The sequence below is a fragment of the Gossypium raimondii genome, chromosome 4 (assembly GCF_025698545.1).
Source record: "Gossypium raimondii isolate GPD5lz chromosome 4, ASM2569854v1, whole genome shotgun sequence".
NCBI lineage: Eukaryota > Viridiplantae > Streptophyta > Magnoliopsida > Malvales > Malvaceae > Gossypium > Gossypium raimondii.
The window spans coordinates 21,984,873-22,009,344 of NC_068568.1; the positions used below are offsets into that span (position 1 = coordinate 21,984,873).

General features: G+C 32.9%; 1 protein-coding gene across 1 annotated transcript; it reads right to left on the reverse strand.

The window, feature by feature from the left end:
• Positions 1 to 15,087: 15,087 nt before the first annotated feature.
• LOC105767230 (uncharacterized) lies at positions 15,088 to 15,459 on the reverse strand. The gene has a single exon (XM_012586738.1). It carries the CDS (start codon positions 15,457 to 15,459, stop codon positions 15,088 to 15,090), a length of 372 nt encoding a protein of 123 aa, XP_012442192.1.
• Positions 15,460 to 24,472: the final 9,013 nt, after the last annotated feature.

Here is a 24,472-nt window from a genome sequence, read left to right on the forward strand (position 1 = left end):
TAATTTGAATCAAAGCAGGAGAACATGAAAATTTTGAAAATTCTGGAAACTGAAGTCACACAGCCGTGTGAATCAAAACATGGACATATGGCCAACCGTGTAACATTTGAACTATGGGATACACAACCATGTCCTAGCCCATGTGCACGTTCATGTGGGTATTCGGAATACTATCACACGACTGTGTTGAAGGCTGTGTGTCAGACCGTGTGTGCATTCAAAGTAAGGTCACACGGACGTGTCGCCAGGCCGTGTAAATCTCTGTGACCGTGTGGAACAACCTACACCTGAAAATCAATAAGACAAATGGTTATGTCAGTAGGTCGTGTGTGGCACGCAGCCGTGTGACAGCCCATGTCGCAAGCTGTATGCACCAAATATGCCTTCCAAAACAAGTCCAAAACAATTTAATTTCATAGGTATCAAGACATAACCAAAAACAACCACTTTCATGCATTTAAAACTCAATCAAACAAACATATACCATACCAAGAATCCAACCTAGGTGCCTAACCAATATGCCCTCATTGACACCACAAATTAAACATTCAATCAAATCCATACACAAAGTTTACTTGACATTACCTTTAAGACATACTAAAACCTCTATTTCAACATATCCATTTACCATATATCAAGCTAATCACAAAAGGCATTTAGCTAATGACCAAAAGCACTTTAAGACTCAAACATAACCCAAAGATACCAAACATAGATATATAACTACAAAGCTTAGTCAAACTAACTTATAAACAACATCATTATAAATAAATTAACTTAAAGGCTCCTAGTACATGCCATTTACAACCTAACAACAAAATAACTAAATCATCTTCCAAAATGAAGAATGGATAGTGTGAATATACTCTTACTAAATTCCAACCGATCGAGCTTTTCGATGACCTACAAGACAAAGATAACAACTTCAGAAACAAATAGTGCTTAGTAAGCTCATATAATCTTAAACTTTCACTTGCCAAAAAGGATGTAACTTAACCATTTTACAAGATAATTCAATATCTCGGTCGTAAGTTCATTAAATATCTATACACATCACAAATCTCACACGGTTAGTGAGTTCATATATAATACATGTAAATTTATTGTGTTGTCAAATATATATACCCAAAACACATTTGGTACATAACTTAGCCATCACATATTCACTTAACATTAATATCTTTTATTCAAGTATTCATGTCAATTATTCCTTTCCACATATTTATATTCCAACAAATACTTCATATAAAAACTTCATACCATTCATATATCTATTTCTATATAAACATTTTGTATATTCGTTTCATAAAACCATTTATCACATAAGCATTATGTATAAATTAATTCATTAGAATATGTATATATATTACTATTCTATACATACAAACCTCACAAGGTTAGTAAATGTAACAATGAAATATACTATTTCCAACAGATCATAGATCCTATAATAATAAATATGCCATGTACACATTTCATTCTACATGTAACAGCTTAATCATCACTTTTCCGTTTAAAGTGTTCCTACCATCATATTCCAACTCACATATATAAATCATATAACCTTTATACTTATTTATAAAACATACAAATCATGAAACTAACAATTGTTGCCAACATAACATGGTTTCAACTTTCTAAAACATTTAGTCCTGGAGAATTCTTATCATTAAAATACCATATGATAAATGATCATAAACCAAGTCATCGTTATAATAACATCTCATTTCAGATAATCGAAAGGATAACACCCATTCGAGTTAACTTTAGAACTTTAACTGACTCACGATGCTGCTCACATAAGCTTCGGAGCATCTGCAACACATGTAGGATCTCAAGCCATCACTACAATCCGTATCATCGGTACATAGTACCTGCTAAATATTCACCGGCTCAAAGCCATCTAAATAAACACCAGCTCAAAGCTGCTAAATAACCACTGGCTCAAGGCGTGCTAAATAAACAATGGCTCAAAACTTGCTAAAGAAACACCTGCCCAAAGCCTACTAAATAAACACCGGCTCAAGGCTTGCTAAAGAAACATCAGCCCAAGGCCTACTAAATAAACACCGTCTCAAGGCCTACTAAAGAAACACAGTTCCAAGGCTTGCTAAATAAACACCGACTCAAGCCCTGCTATTCAAGTACGTCACGTACTAACTATTTTTCATTTATTATTTATTTTCTAATCATTCACTAGGTAAATAACAACATTAAATATATTATAATAAAGCATGTAATAAGTAAAAATCATTATAAGCATAGGAATAGTAGTACGAACTCACCTAAACTATTCTGCAATAAACACGACTCCAAAGTCTAATAGGCAATTTTCTTCTTTTCCACGTTTGTCTCGATTGGTCTATTTCATGATCTAGATAATAATAATTTTATTAAATTAACCAATTAAACATCATAAAATACTACAATTCATGTATTTAACCCTTAATCATCATTTTACACTTTCACCCTAAAATTTTACTTTTTATTCAATTGAGTCCCTAAACTCGAAACTTTCAAATTAACCAATTTAATCTCAATTCATGCTAGCCAAATTTGCTATAATCCCCATTCAACCCATATTTAAAATATTTTACAATAATTTCATATGATTTTACTATTTTAACAACTTAGTCCTTAAACTTTAAAATTAATTAAAATCACTTTACATAATAGTCCTATTTAATTATCAAGTTTACAAAACTATCATAAAAATTCAAAAATCTCAGAAATTCAACAATGACACATGTCAAAACATTTAACAATTTTGTAATTTAACACCCGGGTTAGCTGCACCTAGTTGCAATGATCACAAAAACATAAGAATTACAAGAAACGAGATAAAATTGCACTTCCATGCACACCCAAAAAACTTGATTGAAGCTTTTATGTTCTTCAATAATGGTTTTCAGTTCAAAACCACAAAAATGAGGAAGGTGATGATAATGACTTTTGTTTTATTCATTTATTAATATTTTAACATCTAATATTTTAATTAAAACATTTAACACATAATATTTCTTATTTTCCACCCACTAACCGACCATCATGGAAATTAAGGTCTATTTGCACTTTAAAACTTTCATCTCATACTTTTATAACCATTTAATACAAATAAACCTATAACGATTAACTTTGACAGCCTTTACGATTTAGTCCTTTTTCTTAATTGATTATCAAAACATCAAAATATCTTAACCAAATTTCAATATATCTATATAATCACTCCGTAAATATTCAGTAAAAATATTTACAAGCTTGGTTTACAGAAACGAGGTCTTGATACCTCATTTTCGAAAACCACTTGACTTTAGGAACATACTACTTGAACCTAATGATTCTTTCAATTAACAAAATTTGTTAAACTAAAATTTCAATAATATTATACTTGACTCATAAATATTAATTAATAATATTTTCGTACTCACTCGTCAGATTTGTGGTCCCAAAACCATTGTTTCCGACACCACTGAAAAAGAGGTTGTTACAACTCTCCCCCTTAGAAAATTTCGTCCTCGTAATTTCTTACCTGAAAATAATTCTGTTACTGTGCTCTAAAAATCTCTTTCATTCTCCACATCAAATATGTTCCAACTAGTTTGTTCTCACTCTAATCTGTTCAGCGTAACAGGGTTCTACGTTCCGTCCGTAAAAAACTTCAAAAAATATCATTTAATATATGACTGATAATTGTTATTATAATCGAATTCAACTAACTGTAAACATTTTCCCAATTACCATATAACACTATATTATGTCTTCCAGAATTTGAATTTCTTGTGTTCGACTGTCTGTTTGTTGGCGTCATAGCTTCGTGAAATTTACTCCGGAATCTAGGAGTAAAACTCAAATACATGCAACTCAACTAGCTTTTCAAGTGAGTATTCCGTTCTAACTAAAATAAAATGAGTCGACTTCATCAGCCTGATAATAACAATTTATTTCAAGTCTTCCTTTCTCATCGTCAAAGGTAATTCAAATTCAAAATCTACCGTGACTCGCTCTCATTCCCATTCAAAAATCATAACATACTGTAATAATTCAAACAAACTTGATATTTATCTTTGACCTATTGACATATTAGTCATCTCGGTACAAAATTTGAAATTTCACATTTTATTCACGGCTATAAGTAACTCTGTCTCAAGTCAATGCTTGATTTAAATCAAATGGACGCTGCTAGGAAACTTGTATAAGATGTCTTATAAATAATCTTTCTGAATTGTTCAACATACAAATTCAATTCCGAAAATATAGACTATCATCATAATAATACTAAAATTAGTGATCTGATCATTCTGAATATGTTCCCGTATAGCTAAAAAATTCAAATATGTTCTCTGTAACACACGAGTTCACTGAAGAAATAATGATTTAACTCTCAACTCTGTAATAATCAAACTAGCATAATTTAAGATCATCTAAGTGAAGCATTATGTTAAATAACGAATTGTTCTCCGGACTTAGGCTGAAACAGTTGTCTGTTTTGATTTAATTAATTCACCATTTTCCTGTAATAGCTTCGTTATCCTCATTATAATTATCGAGAAATTCCTAATGAATCATCTGTCGAGATATGGCCAAAACTTGGATCATTAGATTCATAAACGTTGCAGGGTATTAGTTAATTCATAAAGCTTAGTTAAAACTCATAATATCCACAAAAGGTTCCAAATGTTGTTTCCAGCACATCCACATTTGTAACTCACAACTGATAATAATCAGATCGGTAATTTGTCTTCGAGAACCTTATACAATTTTCAACTAATGGAATAGGTCTTCAATATGAAGCAACAAATGTTTATTCTTTATCGTGACTTTATTCAACTACTAGAATTTAAATACAAACTCATTGACCCGCCTTTCATTTTCACAATGCAGTGCAAGTGTGTCCCAAAGTGGTACACTTAGTCGAAAACCTCATAGACTTGTAACTATCAGTACCTGATCAACTTTTATTTCTGATACTCTGGAATCCAGGACATACACAAAAGAATGCATCACAACATTTTCAGATTAAATTCTATATAGATATCACTGAAATCATTTTCGAAACAAATCAGACTTAGTTATCACTGAAATCATTTTCGAAACAAATCAGACTTAGCAAATTCAACTGGAACTAATTCACCATTCTAGCATCTCCAATCAATCCATTTCTGTCAAGAATTTACCATAGCATCATGAACAGTCAATCAATTCATTCCTAGGATAACATCAAATTCATTAAAAAGCAGCAACATCAAACTAACATAAAAGTCATAACCTTGAATTTTTAGTGGACACTATTTGTAAATCAGGTCATCTATCAATTGACTCAACCAGTAAACTCTTTTCTGCTACTAACATAGTGCATATATATACAAATGTGTCATGCTAGTGTCAATTAATGCATACATAATAACATCAGAGATAGAAAAGGTACCAGTAATATCGTCAAGAACCTAGGCTTTCTCGCACACTTTGAGTTCTTTTACATAACCGTAACCTTTCCTTTACATCATTGCTCACACGAGCTGTGAAATGGGCCTGCTCACACGAGCTATGGAGTATCCGTAACAAATGGAGGACCTCAACCATCGGTAGAACATTCAAGACCAGCACCCAAACATGAAATCCCTAATGACCTGTCATTTGTATCCTACGAATTCCTAAGGTTCAACCGGGACTCGATAATTTTCATTGCATTGATTTAATTATACATCGATCATTTAACAGTATAATTAACATAATAACATATATGTAAATAACATGAATGTAACAACCGTTCATACGAACTTACCACGATAGCTAGGGGCATAGAAGTTAAAATGAGCTATTCCGAAGTTTTAGCTTTTCCTCGATCTAGGTCTGGACAGGGTTTATCTTGATCTAAACAGATAATTATATTTAATTAAGTGCTTCAATTAACCTTAAACATTCAATTCAATCCACATTTCACATTTATGAAAAATTACCATTTTGCCCCTAACATTTTATCTTTTTTACAATTTAGTTCTTAAGCTCGTAAATTGAAATCTAAGCGTTTTAATCCCCCATTCAAGCTAACTGAAATTATTAGGGACTTATATCAACCCAAATAAACCATCATTTCATAAATTTAACATGAATTTCTAGCATTTTTACAAATCAATTCCTAAATGCAAATTTCATCAAAAATCACTTTACAAAACTTGTTTATTTATCAAAAAAGGCTCATAATCTTGAATTAAACATCAAGAATCATTCAAGAACATTCATGGAATAACCCCCAATCGTTAACAATTTTACAAATTAATCCTCGGGCTAGCTAGATTAAGCACAACTATCTTAAAAACATAAATACCAGTAAAAACTAACCTAAAAAATGACCACATGCAAGAACAATGCTAGCTGAATCTTTAAAGCACCAAAAATGGTGTTTTTCTTCAATAATTCAGTGGAGAAAGATCATTGAGAAAGATGATACCATCTTTTCTTTGTTTAGTTTAGATTTGTTTATCTATTTACTAATTTAACCTTAGTGTAAAACTTTAAAAATCACTTAAACTATGTCCATATATGTCAACTAACTTTAAGAATGGTACAATTACCATTTAAGTCCATTTACTTCCATTTCCATAGTCATTTAGCCCTTTTAACTAATGAAACTCTACTTTTACACTTTTTACGATTTAGTCATTTTCACGTAATTAATCATGCAAACATTAAAATTTATTAACGAAATTTTAATACGGCCTTAATAATATCCGTAGACATTAAAATAATAATAAAATAAGAAATTTACTAATCAAATTTGTGGTCGCAAAACCACTATTTTGATATCACTAAAAATGGGTTGTTACAAAATGACTATGTCTTTTGTTCCACTTCTACTGATTCTAGTTATGTTTCAAATTCCTAGCCTTCTGCCTCTCGTAGAAGTAACAATAAGTATTACATTCCAACTTTTGTTCAATCAACTCGATACGACAATCTTACTCATAATAATCTTTAAATCTACAAATGAATTAGAATCCATCTTTGAAATGTATACACAATTTCTTTCCAACCGGAACTATCATTATGAGCATATTTACAGAGCTGAACAAGCACTCTTTCATATTTTACAACTGATTTGTTACCTAGCTTCAACTTAAGAAATTCCTTCTTCTTCCTGTCTAAATATCATTTGTTGACATATTTCTTTCAGAATTCAATTTGGAAGAAATCCTAGTTAATTTGTTTTGTCGATACCAAAGTAGTTAAAGTCGATTACTAGTGAAAAACCTACTTCTTTTAACACTGATACAACACATCTTAGTAAATCTTCGAGAAGACCAAACATTTCATATCAAACTCTTTATATAATTTCTAATTAGTACTTAGCTTTGGTCGAATCATCACCCATTTTACCTCTAAAATCTTCTGCTCCATACTCTCAGGCTTTGACAATAGAAATCTTGTGAATATTCTATTATAAGACTTTGAGGACGAGGGGATGGAAGTCGTAGAACCACAAAATTGATCCTCACACACATTAAATATATTATTCATTATTAATAAAAGTACTATGAACCTTTTTCTCCATGCTCTTGAAATTTTAGCACATTAAGAATAACCCTTTGATCAGAGGCTTGAACATTGCTCTCAACTTCATTGGAATTAGCTCGGTTGGATGACATTTTTTATCTATGTGAACAATAAAATCCACTTGAGTCAAGAGACATCACACTATCACAGGTTATAAAATGACATGTATTTCTAGACTCTATACATGCTACGTTCAGTCCGAGAACTGACTAAATCGTAGCTCTGATACCACTAAATGTAACTCCCCTAACCCGTCTTCGTGATTGGATTAAGATTACAGAGCATTATCGCTCAAATTGAAATAATTGACATCACATGGAAACAATTTACCAATTTAAATAATTATCATTCCATTTTAACATTTATTCAAAGCATAAAAACCTTAATAGACCTTAAATCGAGCCTATGGGGCCTTAAAAGTAGTTTGAGAACAATTGGGGACTAATTTGAATCAAAGCAAGAACACATGAAAAGTTTGAAAAGTTTGGAAAATGGAGTCACACGGTTGTGTGAATCAAAACATGGTCGTGTGGCCAACAATGTAACATTTGAACTATGGGATACATGAACATGTCCTAGCTTGTGTTCTCGCTCATGTGGGTATTCAGAATACTATCACACGGTTGTGTCGTAGGCCATGTGTCAGACAATGTGTGCATTCTAAGTAAGGTCACACGGTCATGTAACTCTTTGTGACTGTGTGGAACAACCTGCACCTGAAAATCAATAAGACACACAACCGTGTGAGTAGGCCATATGTGACCGTGTAATAGCCCGTGTCCTAGGTCGTGTGCACCAAATATGCCTTCTAAAACAAGTCCAAAACAATTTCATTTTATAGGTATCAAGACATAACAAAAAAGAACCATTTTCATGCCTTCAAAACCCAATCAAACAAACATATAACATACCAAAAACCCAACCTAGATGCCTAACCAATGTGCCCTCATTGACACCACAAATTAAGCATTCAATCAAACCCATACTCAAAGTTTACATGACATGGCCTTTAAGGCATACTAAAGCCTCCATTTTAACACATCCATTTACCATATATCAAGATAATCACAAAAGGCATTTAGCTAATGACCAAAAGCATTTCATATCTAAAACATAACCCAAAGATACCAAAGGTAGATATACAACCACAAAGCTTAGTCAAACTAACTTATAAACTACATCATCATAAACAAATTAACTTAAAGGCTCCTAGTACATGCCATTTATAAACTGACAACAAAATAAATAAATATTCTTCCGAGATGAAGAATGGATAGTGTGAATTACTCCAACTAAATTCCAACCGGTTGAAATTTTTGATGACTTACAAGACGAAGATAACAACTACATAAACAAATAATGCTTAGTAAACTCGTATAATCTTAAACTTTAACTTACCAAAAATTATGTAACTTCACCATTTTACAAGATAATTCAATATCTCGGTCGTAAGTTCATTAACTACATATACACATCACAAATCTCACATGATTAGTGAGTTCATATATAATACATGTAACTTTATTATATTGTCAAATATATACCCAAAAACACATTTGGTACATAGTTCAACCATCACATATTCACTTAACATTTAACATCTTTATTTCAAGTATTCATTTCAATTATCCCTTCTCACATATTTATAAATACTTAGTATAAGCACTTCATATAACCGTTCATATCTCTATTTCTACATAAACATTTCATATAGCAATTCTGAAAACCATTTATCACATAATCGTTATGTATAAATTCATTCATTAGAATATGTATATATAGTACTATTCTATACATACAAACCTCATAAGGTTCATAAATGTAACAATGAAATATGCAATTTCCAACATATCATTGATCCTGTAATAATAAATATGTCATGTACGCATTTCATTCTTCACGTAACAAATAAGCATCACTTTTCTATTTAAAGTGTTCATACCATCATATTTCAACTCACATATATAAATCATATAACATTTATACTTATTTATAAAACATACAAAGCATGAAACGAACAATTCTTGCCATCATACCCTGGTTTCAACTTTCCGAAACATTTAGACCTGGATAATTCATATCTTTAAAATACCCTGTGATAAATGATCATAAACCAAGTAATCGTTATAATAACATCTCATTTCAGATAATCGAAAGGATCACACTCATTCAAGTTAGATTTAGAATTTTTACCGACTCACGATGCTGCTCACACAAGCTTCAGAGTATCCACAACACATGCACGATCTCAAGCCATCGTTACAGTCTATATCACTGGTACATAATACCTGCTAAATATTAATCGGATCAAAGCATGCTAAAAAACACTAGATCAAAGCCTGCTAAATAATCACTGACTCAAGGCCTTCTAAATAAACACCAACTCAAGGCCTGCTAAATAAACATCAGCTCAAGGCCTACTATTCAAGTACATAACCTACTCACTATATTCATTTATTATTTATTTTCTAATCATTCCCTAGATAAATAACAATAATAAATCTAATTATAATAAAGCATGTAATAAGTAAAAATCATTATAAGCATAGGAATAGTAGTATAAACTTACCTAAACTAATTTTGTAGCAAACACGACTCCAAAGTCTTGTCAACAATTTTCTTCTTTTCCACTTTTCTTTATCAATTAATCAATTCAATATCATAAAATATTCAAATTCATATATTTGACCCTTAGTCATTATTTTACACTTTTACCTTAAACTTTTACTTTTTAAGCAATTTAACCCCTAAACCCAAAACTTTCGACTTAACCACATTCAATCTCAATTCATGCTTGCCGAATTTCCATAATCCCTGTTCAGCCCATATTTAACAAAATTTACAATAATTTCGTATAATTTTACTATATTAACAACTTAGTCCTTAAACTGTAAAATTAACTAAAATCACTTTACAAAATATCCCTATTTAATTATGAAGTTTACAAAATTATCATAAAAATTCAAAAATCTCACAAATTCAACAATGGCACATGTCAAAAAATTTAACAATTTTTTAATTTAACACTTGGATTAGCTAGACCTAGTTGCAATGATCATAAAAACATAAAAATTACAAGAAACAGGATAAAATTGCACTTCCTTGCACAACCACAAAGCTTGACCGAAGCTTTTATGTTTTTCAAAAATGGTTTTCGGTTCAAAACCATGAAAATGAAACAGGTGATGATAATGACTTTTGTTTTATTCATTTATTAATATTTTAACATATAATATGTTAATTAAAACATTTAACACATAATATTTCTTATTTTTCCACCCACTAACCGGCCATCATAATAATTAAGGCCTATTTGCACTTTAAAACCTTCATCTCATACTTTTTTAACCATTTAATACAAATAAACCTATACCAATTAAGTTTTGCAACCTTTACAATTTAGTCCTTTTCCTTAACTGACTACCAAAACATCAAAATTTTTTAACCAAATTTCATTATACCAATATATTTACGAGCTCGATTTACAGAAACGAGGTCCCGATATCTAATTTTCTAAAACCACTTGGCTTTAGGAACATACTACTTGAACTTAATTATTCTTTCAATTAACAAAATTTATTAAACTAAAATTTCAAAAATATTATACTTGAATCATAAATATTAATTAATAATATTTTCAAACTCACTCGTCGAATTTATGGTCTCGAAACCATTATTTTCGACACCACTAAAAAATAACCTGTTACTGAATTATTTATGATTCCATTGAATATGAATTGGATAGTATGTGATATAAGATGGAATTGTTGTATATGTATAAGATTTGGGTTTTAAGTTCTTGTTACGCAATTGAACTAACCTACTGGTTATACGGTTGAATTGTATATGAAAGTATAAGGATGCCAAAGGATGTCATTTTATATACCAATGTGTTTTAATTGCTTAATTTGTTTTAATGTCAAGGTAAGTTAAGTAAATTTCATATGGATTTACTAAGCATTCAATATGCTTACTCCGTTGCCTCCCTTTTTCCATGTAGATTGCCAACCTGCAGAACGTGTCAAGCTGATCAACGAGAAGCTCACATTATCCTGTTTTTGACTCGATAGTCTTTCAAACTTTGTAAACCTCAATTTTGTGGAATGTATATAGGTGTTAAGTAATTGTTGGATCTTGAATGATAGTTTAGTTTCAAACCTTTCCAATGCTTGATTTTAGCAATGTGAATGTTTAGTTGAAAATGGTATGATTTGGTAAATGGTTTGGTATGAGTATGTAGCATTTGAAATGGACCTTGTGAATGTAAATTGGCATGTTTTGAGAAGCTTTGAGTTAAGTAAATGTTTGATAATTTTTGAGTGGATTGGTTCAATGCCATGGTACTGGAATGTTATGTTTAATGATTGAATTGGTAGTATAGTTGATATAAAGATGATTGTGGATGTTTATACATGTTCTGGTATGTGTTTGTAATGATATTTGTGCAGGTGGTGTTGTGCAAATATGAACCAAATGTGAAGTTTGAAAGGTATGCATGAAATAGGTACCAAATGACCTAAATTTTACCAAAAATAGGGTCTACGTCTCGGCGAGCAATCTTCCTTGTCACAATGTCGGCTAACAATATGTGATGTTGCGATGTCGAGTGGCCTGACGTCGTGATGTGACAATATGTTTGGCAATGTCACGACGTAGTGGAAGTGACATCACAACATCAACCCTAAAATTTCAAAACTTTATAATTTGGTCCTATTTCATGCTTGGGTCAACAAAAGAGCTTTTGTAAACTCAATTAAGGCTTGAATTTAATTGCATATCATAACTGAGGATGTATTTATGACATGTTTGAATGTTTGATTGATTTATTTACGGTATATTTGACAGTAGTTGCTCTAACAATAGTTATGGCATCTTGTAGCTCAGACTCGGCGATCGGGTCGAGTAAGGGGTGTTACATCTAATCATTCTTTGATAACAACCTTCAACTGATCACCAATTCATGACATCAAATATCTCTTCTTGATTGTCAGCTTACTCAGTTGTTGATAATCAATACACAGTCATATCGACCTATATTTCCTTATTTTATTGACAAATAACATTAGAGTTCCGTAAAACGATGTACTCGAACGTATAAAGTCACTGTCCAAGAGATCTTGTGATTGAATTTTTAGCTCTTTAACTCTGTTGGTTCAAATGATATGGGGCAATAAACACAAGAGTTGTACCCGAGTAAATCTTTATTGCAAATTCAACCTCACTATTAGGACGCAATCCTGACAATTCTTCTGGAAACACTTACGGGAACTCACATACTATCTAAATCTGGCTTAGTTGGCTTCGATCTAAGTTCAATTTAATAACATAAGCTAGATATGTTAGACAACCTTGATTCAAAAGCTTTTTAGCACGAACTGATAAAATGATACGAGTAGAACCACTCGATCTTATGCCCCTGACTTTAATAATATTACTTTCAGGACTTGGTTAGAGACCAAACCAATTGATTTGGAACCTATCTGGAATAAATGACTGCATTACTACCCGAACAAATAATGTTTTCAATGCCTTTATTTTCTTTTGGATCTTAATTGTTTTTGTGTTTTATCCTAACTTTTTAAAGTTTTTTTGCAAGTGACTTAAAAGAGGGTACTCTTTTTCTTATTCTAATATCTCACATGGGTTAACCGATGAGATATACAAGGCTAAAATGATTTTTTAAATATTTTTTCTAGTTTTTAGAGTTAGGAAAAAATTGATAGATTTTGTAAATGTTGAGGTCCAAATTGATTGAAATTTTAGAATTAGAACTAAAATGACAAATTTTGTAAACATTGAAGGCTAATTTTGTTACTAAACCAATAAAAAAGCCCGTATCCACTCGAGTGACTAAAATATTTAATTTTGAAAAGTTTAGTGACTACATAAAAAATTAATAGTTAAGTGACCAAAATAAAATGAAAGGCATAAGTGGATGACCATTTCAATAGTTTACCCTTAAAATAAATAATATTTTATGAAGGAAAGAAGTTTGTATCATAATTTAAGTTAATAATAAAATACAAAGTAAAAATAACAATATATTGTAGTTAATAGTAACATTATACTTATTTTCTTTGTGCACTTTCAAATTATAAAAAAATTATAAAATAAAAGAAAATATTAAAATGATATTAAATATCTCTTTGGTGCTTGTAGTTCTAGTATTATTTGATATTTCCGCTTTCAAGAACTGTTACTTTAATGCTCCATTTTTTTATTAATACTAAAATTTTTTACTTATTTTTTACCTATGATTTTTCTTAGATGCTATTAATGGATGTAATTTATAAATTTAAACTTAAATTTTAATTGATATATAACTCAAAGACTAATTAAATAATAATTAAAATAAAATAAATATCTATTATATATTTAGACTTTTATTCAAGTTATAATTTTATCTTATTACATTAATAAATATGAAAGTAGAAAATTTTACTTATAAAAGAATAAAAATAATTCAGAATTTTAAAATATTTTTACCTTATTGGTAATGAGTATGTTTACAGTTTTATTCAACTTTAAACTCTATTTTAGAGTCAATAAAATTATCACAACTTATTTTTAAATAGAATTATAATTAATAATTTTAAATTAAATTATAAATATTTTTAAATATTAATTTTATAATGTAGTAAAAACAAATGATATTGTCGTTAGTACATTTATATTTCTATATCTATAGATTATAGATATCTACACAATGTTTGCAAAATGTAATTTCCGCCGAATAGTGTTTTACCAAAAAATAAAATAAAGAAACAGCTTCTTAAGAGTAGTTTTACGTATTAATTCCATGTTTAATCCATCCATTTTTTTGAATGAAATATCACTTTTACATTTGATCTATTTATTTTAAAGACTTAATGTTCAATAATGTTGTGGTAAACTTTAAATAATTTTTTCATAATAAAACCACTTATATTATCATTACAAATTATTTGATAAATTTATTTATGTGATTTCATATACTATTGTTATTGAAGTAACTTATCCAATTTACAAAAGTATTTTATTTTATAATTTTTTCTTTTAATTATTTGAAAGACTCGTGGATAATATTATTATTATTATTATTATTATTATTATTCAAAAGGTATTATTAACTATAATATACTATTACAATATTAATATATTTTATTTTATTTTTACTTTTACTTTTTCAAATATTATACGTGTGATTATTTAAAAAAATAAATTCGCCACTTTATTATTACAGTAAAACCTCGATAAATGGATATTCAATAAATTAATAATCTCGGTTAAATAATAACTTTTGGGTCCCGACTTGGACCAAGGGATAAAATAATAACCTCGTTAAATGCATAAAATAATAATTTTAGAAAAATACTTAAGGGCCCAATGAAAATATAAAATAATAATTAATTAAATATATTGAAATTTTTATATACAATACATCAAACTAAAGTGCTTTCTAGACAACTCTTATTTTTTCAATTTTATTCTTTACTAAAATATGCATCTATAGTTAACTGCTTCTTCTTTGCATGTGAATCAAATACAATTTCATCTTTAACTTTTAGAAGGGCATAAACCAAATCTGGTTAAATAATTCTTCAAGGTATCCATAGCTAGAAAAGCCTCTTTTGGAGAAACATGTGGTAAAACTCTACTGTCATTTTGATCTTGCTCGTCATCAGCTAGCACATCCATTACTCCTTGAATAATTTCTTCATCCGTAGGTGACTCCATCAAAGATTCATTTTCACTTGGATAATTCAAAATCTGCTCAACATTCATGACATTTCTATAGTGTAAATCAGAAATTACTTCTTTTAATTTATGAATGCCTTCAACATCATCAATTTCTTGTTCGAGAGGCATATCTTTCTCAGATCGAATTTTGCAATGTTGGAAACAATTTGCAATAGTTGTAGGCTTCATATCAATATCCGAAGCATCATTAATAAAATGGATTGCATCCAATACATTAATCTTTTCAGGATTTATTCCTCCTTTCTCGTAAGCTTCCAAGATGCAAGAATAAAAGCGACAACGGTAATAAATATTAATTGCTCTAATAATTCCAGCATCACATGGTTGAATTTTTTATGTTGAATTTGGAGGCAAAAAGAATAATTCAACGTTTCTCAAGACTTCAATAACCTTGGGATGGTCTGGGTAATTGTCTACTAGAAGCAACACCTTTCTACCAGTCATTCTAGCATCAAACCAGCGAAGAAAATCTTGAGTTTGAATGTTACTGCAGGGGTTTCTCGATTTCTCATTAACTGTTCCTTTTGCTTTCGTTAGGCGAAAATCCTACGAGGAGTGTTCCTCCGACAATTTAATTTTGGTTTAGGGGTCGAACGATCGTTGGTAAGTAAATGTTCTCCGTTTCGAGGTTTCTGTGTTGAAGTTTTTGACATAGTTTAATTTGACTGTGAATTAGCGTTTTGGTTCAATTAAGTTGTTAATTGAGTTATTGAATGGTCGTTTTAGGATTCGAGAGTCTTCTACATTGTTCCTACTTCGAGACTACTTCAGGTAAGCACCGAAACCCGATTTTCTAAGAATTTTAGATGCTGGAAAGCATGGTCATCGACACCACACGATCATTTAGTAAGCCATGTGAACCACACGACCGTGTGCCAAACTGTGTAACTCACTGTAGGACACGGGCGTGTGTCTAAACCATGTGTGGGAATGTTTTGTGCAGGGCTCACACGAGCCAAGGACAGAAGTGCATGTCCAGGTCGTGTAACATATTATTTGTGCATTTAGACCATGTGAACAAGTGACACGAGCGTGTGAGGCACACAGACGAACACACAGGCGTGTGCTAGGCTGTGTGGAACCACACGGGCTAGATATTCAGGCCGTGTGAAACCACACGGGCATGTAGACTACTACTTGGAATTTTCCCTTGGTCTACAAGGGTCGTATGACACGAATAGAGGCCTTTTATAGGTCCGTATGAACTGAATTAAAGTGTTTAAACTATTATTCTGTGATTTGAGACTGAGTACTAAAAAATTCGTATGTGTATTACATGTGAAATTCATTAATGATATTGATTTATCCTGTACAAGTATGAATAATATCTGAATGGTCGTATAGATCTTTGTATTAACTAACATTTGAAATCTGCATCTACATTTGGGTAGGAATATGTATAAAGGAGGAAGTGCTCTATTCTGAATCATTGATTAAACCACGATATCTGCAATCTTATCTGGCAGCTAGCCTGCAATTTCTGAAACATGTCATACCAATAATATGTGTTGCGTAAGGCTGGATGAGTTTTAATTACTCATTTTGGTATGTTGGGTTGGTCGGAGATGGTGTGTAGCGGATGAAGGTAGGATAATTGCATTTGTTCTAATCTGTTTTATATTTTACAATGATTTGACTTGTTATCTGTTTGGTCTGTTCCAGTCTATTACTTGAATGAATTGCCTTCTGAGTTTGATTCAGAATTTAAACTTGGAACTTTATCGATTACTCACAGCTCTACTGAATATGCAATTATTTTCCTTATTGCATTGCTAATTTATTTTGTCTATTAATTAAATTACATGTAACACACAGACTTGATCAGGTTGGCAGATCAGGAATTCGATCACATTATGTATTAGTTTTTATTGTCATCCATATTAGTGGTTTATTTTCAGTATATTCAAGGAATTCGACTTACTAAGATGATGAACTCAGATTAAACTTTATGTTGTTAAATTCCTTTAATTTATGGATGACTTTAAAAAGACTAAGTTTCAGGAGTTATGTTTTGAGAAATATTCGATGTAGCTCTTCAGACTTGGCCTTGTCGTCTAGGCCAGGTATGGGGTGTTACATTTAGTGGCGTCACAGCCAAGTTCATCAACACTTGGGTTGTGCACTGGGCTCTCAATTGGTGTAATAGGGTGTTTAAATGAAAAAAAGCTATCTAATTAATTATAAAAACTGATTTTATAAAGGACCAAGTCTCCAACGCCAACCTTGTAAGTATTTCTATTCAAATTGTATGATTAGTAGCAATATTGTAGTAATTGAACTGTTGTTTTGTTAATTATTTTAATATAAACTGACATGAGAACTATAATGAGGATTTTAAACTGATCTATGCACTTCTGATATTGTAGTTAAAGTGGAAAATGAGTTCACACGGTAGTCGTTGATGGGGTACTCATGGATGCCGCGGGCGTCGAGGAGGAGCTCAAGTAGAGTCAACCTCTATGGGCAGTATGCCTAATCTAGAACTGACGAGACTGTTGGTACTCATACTACTGAGACTGGATCTTAGACCCCGATAGCTGGGGACGATACATTGTCCCAGGCTATGATTCAAGCATTAGAGATGGTTGTTAGGACCCATTCTAGATATAAACGTCAAGTGTCGGATATTGAGCGACTCTGGTCAAACAGTGCTGAATTATTCAGGGATGTCATTGGAGTCGCCCCTACCATGGTCGAGTATTGGTTAGAGGCCACAAAGCATATTATAATTGATATTGACTACACTCCAACTCAAAAATTGAGGGGTACTATATCTCTATTCGAGGACGAAGCCTATCAGTGGTGGCCAATAGTTGAGCAGGGTGCTTAGCCCGAATAGGTTAATTAGGACCACTTTAAGAATGCCTTCAAGAGTAAGTATGTGGGGGCGAACTACATGGAAGCTCACTGATGTGAATTTATGAGTTTGGTGTCGGGTGAAACATCTGTGGTCGAGTATGAGGCTGAATTTATGAGATTTAGCTCTGTAGAGATCTGCAGCGACTGAGGTTCAGCTCTGTAGTGACTGTAGGAGGTGCCATCTGGGCGAGTGCTGGAGAAAATCAGAAGCTTGCCTCCGTTGTGGGTCAATGAAGCATCGTGTTCGAGATGGCCTTCATCGACCAGATCAAGTGCCTACCATAGCACAAACTCCAGCTCCGGGTCCTATTCAGCCACTGAAAGTAGCTCAGCAATCACCTAGGGGTCGTGGTATGGTTAGAAGTGGTAATGGTTCGGGTAGAGGTCAGAGAGCACTAAGTCAAGGTGCGAGTCAGACTGAGGCACGACAATCTGTGTTGGTTTATGTGGTGAGACGTCATGAGGATAGCAATGACCCCGACATTATAGCGAGTACGTTCTTTATTCACTCTGTTCCGTATTTCGCACTAATTGATATTGGGTCTACTCACTCCTATATAGCTAATACTTTTTTCACAAATCTAGGTATATCTGTTGAGAATACTACTAGAGAGTTTTCTGTGACTAGTCCTTTGGGTTAGTTAGTCCGGGTTGATAAAATATATAAACGGGTTCCATTAGAGATTCAGGTTGTGGTATTTCTGGCTGACTTAATAGAGTTACCTTTTGGTGAGCTTGACTTGATTCTAGGTATTGATTGTCTCGTGGAACATCAAGTCAGTCTAGATTGTGCCTCTAAGAGGGTTACCCCAAGAACTGATGAAAACAATGAAATTTTTATGATTGGTGAGTGTCAAGATTACCTTTCTAACATAATCTCCACCTTCATAGTTAAAAAGCTAGTTTGAAAAGGTTGCGAGGCATACCTTGCTTATGTGTCTGATTCTACACTTGCGAAGCTTTCTGTAAAGGATATGCGTACTGTAAGGGAATTTTCAGATGTATTTTCTGAGAAGTTTCTAAGAGTACCTCTGGATAGAGAAGTTGCTCCTGTGTCGATTACACCCTATCGCATGGCACCGAAGAAACTTGCAGAGCTAAAAGCTCAACTCTAAAAACTTCTCAATCGAGGGTTCATTAGACCGACTGTGTCCCTATAGGGAGCATCAGTTCTGTTTATTAAAAAGAAAGACATATCAATGAGAATGTGTATAGATTATTATCAGATAAAGAAGATGACAATAAATAATAAGTATTCGCTACTAAGGATCAACGATTTATTCGATCAGTTCTAAGGAGTATATGTGTTCTCTAAAATTGACCTCCGTTTCGGTCACCATCAGCTTAAGGGTTAAAGAGATTGATATGTACAAGACTGCCTTAAGGACTCGTTACGGACATTACGAGTTCCTGCCTATACCTTTCGGTTTGACGAATGCTCTAGTTGCATTTATAGATTTAATGAATCGAGTATTCCAATCGTATTTTAATTTTTATTAATGAAATTTTGATTTATTTCAAGACCGAGTCTCAGCATGATGAGCACATTTGTATTGCCCTGTAGATACTCCGTGAAAAGCAGTTGTATTCTAAGTTTAGCAAGTGTGAATTTTAGTTGTAGGAGGTTTCCTTTCTGCTACATGTAGTGACTACCATCGGTATTCAAGTTGATCCCAAGAAAATTGAAGTTGTAGTCGAGTGGAAACAGCTAAAGAATATGCCTAAGCCCCGGAGTTTTCTAGGTTTAGCAGGTTACTATCGGAGGTTTGCTGAAGGATGTTCTTTGATTGCGTCTCTTCTGACTAAGCTATTGCGTAAGAACATCTCGTCTGTGTGGTCTAGCAAGTAGCAGTCGAGATTTGAAAAGCTCAAGTTAGTTCAGACTCAAGCTCCTGTATTGGTTCAATTTGAGTCGGGTAAAAAGTTTGAGGTGTATAGCGATAGATCACACGTCGGTCTGCAATGTGTTTTGATGCAGGACAGTAAAGTGGTAGCTTGTATGTCGTGACAGTTGAAATTGCATAGGGGTAACTATCCTACTCACGATCTTGAGCTAGCTGTAGTCGTGTGTGCTTTAAAAATCTAGAGGCATTACCTGTATGGTAAGAGGTGTATCATTTACACCAAACATAAGAGCCTCAACTACCTATTAACTCAAAAGGATTTAAATCTTAGGTAGCATAGATGGGTCGAGTTGCTTAAGGATTACGATTCTACGATAGAGTACCATCTAGGTAAGGCTAATGTGGTGGCCGATGCTCTTAGCCGTAGAACGATGATCGATCTGAGGGCGATGTTCACTCATTTGAGTTTGTTTGAGGGTGGGAGTCTGCTAGCTAAACTGCAGGTTAAACCAACTTGGGTTGATCAGATTTGAACTGAATAGTTGAATGATGAATCCCTAGTTCAGCATCTGCGACAGATTGATACGAGTGAAACGTTAGATTTAAGTTCAAACGGTGATAAGGTCTTATGTTTTAGGGGTCAAATTTGTGTGCCCAACGAATAAATAGTTGAGGCGATCGATTCTACAAGACGCGCATAGTAGCCCACATGCTATGCATCCTAGTGAAATAAAATGTATTGGGACCTCAGAGAACTTTACTGGTGGCCTAGTCTGAAATGGGAAGTGACTACCTTTGTGTTACACTGCCTGATGTGTCAAAAGGTAAAGGATGAGCATCAGTTACCTTTTAGGTTGTTTCAGCCAGTTAAGATCTCTTTGTGGAAGTTGGAGTATGTAACGATGGACTTTGTTAGTGGGTTATCTTTAATACCCACTAAAAAAATTTAGTTTGAGTTATCATTGATCGATTGACCAAGTCTACTCATTTCCTTCTTATCAAGACAGATTACTCATTGTAGAAGCTCGTTAAACTGTATGTTTCTAAAATCGTAGGACTGCACGGAGTTCTAGTCTCAATTATTTCAGACAGAGATCCATGTTTTGCTTCTCAGTTTTGGAAAAAGCTTTACAAGGTGCTAGGCACTCGATTAGATTTCAGTATTGTGTATCACCCTAAGACCGTAGACTGTCTAAACGAGTTATTTAGATTCTGGAGGATATGCTTTGGGGTTGTGTAATTGAGTTTTGGGGCAGTTGGGAGGGTTATTTGTCGTTGGCTAAATTTGCATACAACAATAGCTTCCAGTCTAGTATTCAGATGGCACTTACAAGCCTCTGTATGGTCGTAAGCATCGTATTCCTCTATGTTGGACTAAGTTAGGTGAATGTCGTGTTTTGGGTCCCGAGCTAGTTTTTGATACTGAAAATACCATTAAATTGATTCGAGACCATCTTAAAGTCACTTCTGACCAATAGAAATCATATGCCGACTTAAAGAGAAAAGATATCAAGTTTTTTGTAGGTGATCGGGTATTCTTAAAAGTGTCTCCGTGGAAAAAGTTTTCCGATTTGGACGTAGAGGCAAGTTGAGCCTCAGGTTTATTGGGCCTTACTGTATTCTAAAACATGTCGAACTTCTTGTTTATCAGCTAGAATTACCGCCTGAGTTAGATCGAATTCATAATGTGTTCCATGTCTATATATTGAGGCAGTATCGGTCTGATTTGTTACACATCGTTCCTATTGAGGAGATCGAGGTTTGACCAGATCTGACTTTTGAAGAGGAGCCTATTCAGATTTTAAACCGAGATGTCAAATCATTGAGGAAGAAAATTTTCCCTCTGGTTAACGTATTGTGGTGGAATCATGGCACCGAGGAAGCCACTTGGGAACCCTAGGATTCCATTCGTCGGTAATACCCTATTTATTTGAGTCAAGTAAATTTTGAGGTTGAAATTTCTTTTAGAGGGAGAGAGTTGTAACACCTCAAAATTTGAACGTTTCACTGCTGAATTTTGCTGTTATTAAATCTCTGTATCTGTGGCTATGAGTTCTGTTTGTGTGTTTGAGATCAAGGGTTAGAGTTTCGTCTTTGAGAAGTTTTGTTATTTTAGTCTAGGTTAATCTCTATTTTTGATTGACCGACTTAAGTTTAATTCCTTGTTAATTTGTGTCAAGATGAGCCTATTGGTTCACTAGTTAAGCATCTGTTTATTCCCTGATCTAGTGTTAGAATCTCTACGTAGTCAATAGAGAAATAATCTTTTGTGTGTTATATGTTAAACATTTTAAACCTTTTCTTAGTTGATTTTTTATATTAACATTCCTTCTTCTTTTTTCATTTTATTTTCTTTTTGTTTTTCCTTTTCTTCCATTTCTTTTTCTTTCTTTTTGTTTGATTACCTTGGTAACTTTGATACCAAGTTAAATCAAGGTTGTTGTGTTGTTCATTGTTTCAATTGAAGGGTTCTAAGTAAGTTTCTTGTTGTTTTGTTCTGTTTTCGTTGTTTTCATCGTGGCATTGTGAGTTTGAATGTTATTGTAGGGGTTTCTCAAGTTCTTGTTAACTCTTCGTTTTGCTTTCGTTTAGGCGAAGATCCTGCAAAGAATGTTTGTCCGATAATTTAATTTTGGTTTAGGGGTCGAATGATCATTGGTACGTGAATGTTCTGCGTTTCGAGGTTTTTGTGTCAAATTTTTTGACATAGTTTAATTCGACTCTGAATTAGCGTTTTGGTTCAATTAAGTTGTTAATTGAGTTATTGAATGGTCGTTTTAGGCTTCGGGAGTCTTCTATGTTGTTCCTACTTCGAGACTAGTTCAGGTGTGCACAAAAACCTAATTTTCTGTGAATTTCGAATGCCGGAAAATATGGCCATCGACGCCACATGGTCGTCGATGCCACATGGCCGTGTAACTCACTATTCATGAATTCGAGACTCACGGGCTAGGACACAGACGTGTGTCAGACTATGTGTGGGAATGTTTTGTACAGGGTTCACACAGGCCAAAGACATGGGTGTGTGTCCAGGCCGTGTAACACATTGTTTGTGCATTAAGACCACATCGGCAAGTGACACGAGTGTGTGTTGGGCCTTGTGAGGCACATGGGCGAACACATGGGCGTGTGCTAGGCCGTGTGGAACAACACGGGCCATATATTCAGGACATGTGAAACCACACGAGCAAGATATTTAGGCCATGTGAAACCACACGGGCGTGTGAAGTAATATTTGGAATTTTTATCTCGGGCCACAAGCGTCGTATGACATGAATGCAGGCCTTCTATGAGGTCCATATGAACTAAATTATACTGTATAAAGCGTTATTCTGTGATCTGAGACTGAGTATTGAAAATTTGTATGTGTATTGCGTGTGAAAATCATTAAAGATATTGATTTATCCTGTACGAGTATGACCTGTGTATATCTATGTATGAACTGATATTTGAAATCTGCACCTACATTTGGGTAGAATTTGTGTAAAAAGTGCTATGTTCTGAATCAGTGGTTAAACCACCGGTATATATAATCTGATCTAGCAACTAGCCTGCAATTAATGAAATGTGTCATATCGACACTATGTGGTGTGTAGGGCTATATGAGTATTAATTACTCATTTTGGTGTGTTGGGTTGGTCGGAGATGGTGTGTAGCAGATGAGGGTAGGATAATTGCATCTGTTCTGATCTGTTCTATATATGACAATGATTTGACTTGTTATCTGTCTAGTATGTTCTATTCTGTTAATTGAACAAATTGCCTTCTGAGTCTGATTCAAACTTTAAACTTAGAACTTTATCAGTTTACTCACAGCTCTACTGAACATGTAATTATTTTCCTTATTGCATTGCTAATTCATTTTGTCTATTGATTAAATTATAGGTAACACACAGACTTGATCGGATCGGCGGGTCAGGAACTCGATCATATTATGTATTAGCTTTTATTATCATCCATATTAGTGGTTTATTTTCAGTATATTCAAGGTATTCGACTTACTAAGATGATGAACTCAGATTAAACTTTATGTTGTTAAATTCCTTTAATTTATGGATGACTTTAAAAAGACCTTTCAGGAGTTATGTTTTGAGAAATATTCGATGTAGCTCTTCAAACTTGGCCTTGTTGTTTAGGCCGGGTATGGGGTGTTACAAAAAGATTATATGAATTTCAATATTTTGATACTTACATGTGTTTATTTATAATAAAATTTTTAATTTATCCAATGAATATATACATATTAGATTTTGAAAACGTTAACTCTTTTTCCTTTTTTGTTACATGAGCCAATTAACTTTGATTCATTGTACCTACATGCATATTAGATTTTGATAAAAACCATGCATAAAGTATGAATATTCTCTAAATTAATAAATATTAATTAATAAATAAAATTTTTTTTAGGTTCCAAGGGTATTATTTTATAGAGGTTTTACTCTATAGGGAAAGCCAAGTAATAAATACAAAATCCTAAA

Excerpts from the sequence above, each read along its gene's own strand:
- LOC105767230 (XM_012586738.1), bottom strand. The coding sequence starts at position 15,459 with ATGAAGCCTACAACTATTGCAAATTGTTTCCAACATTGCAAAATTCGA.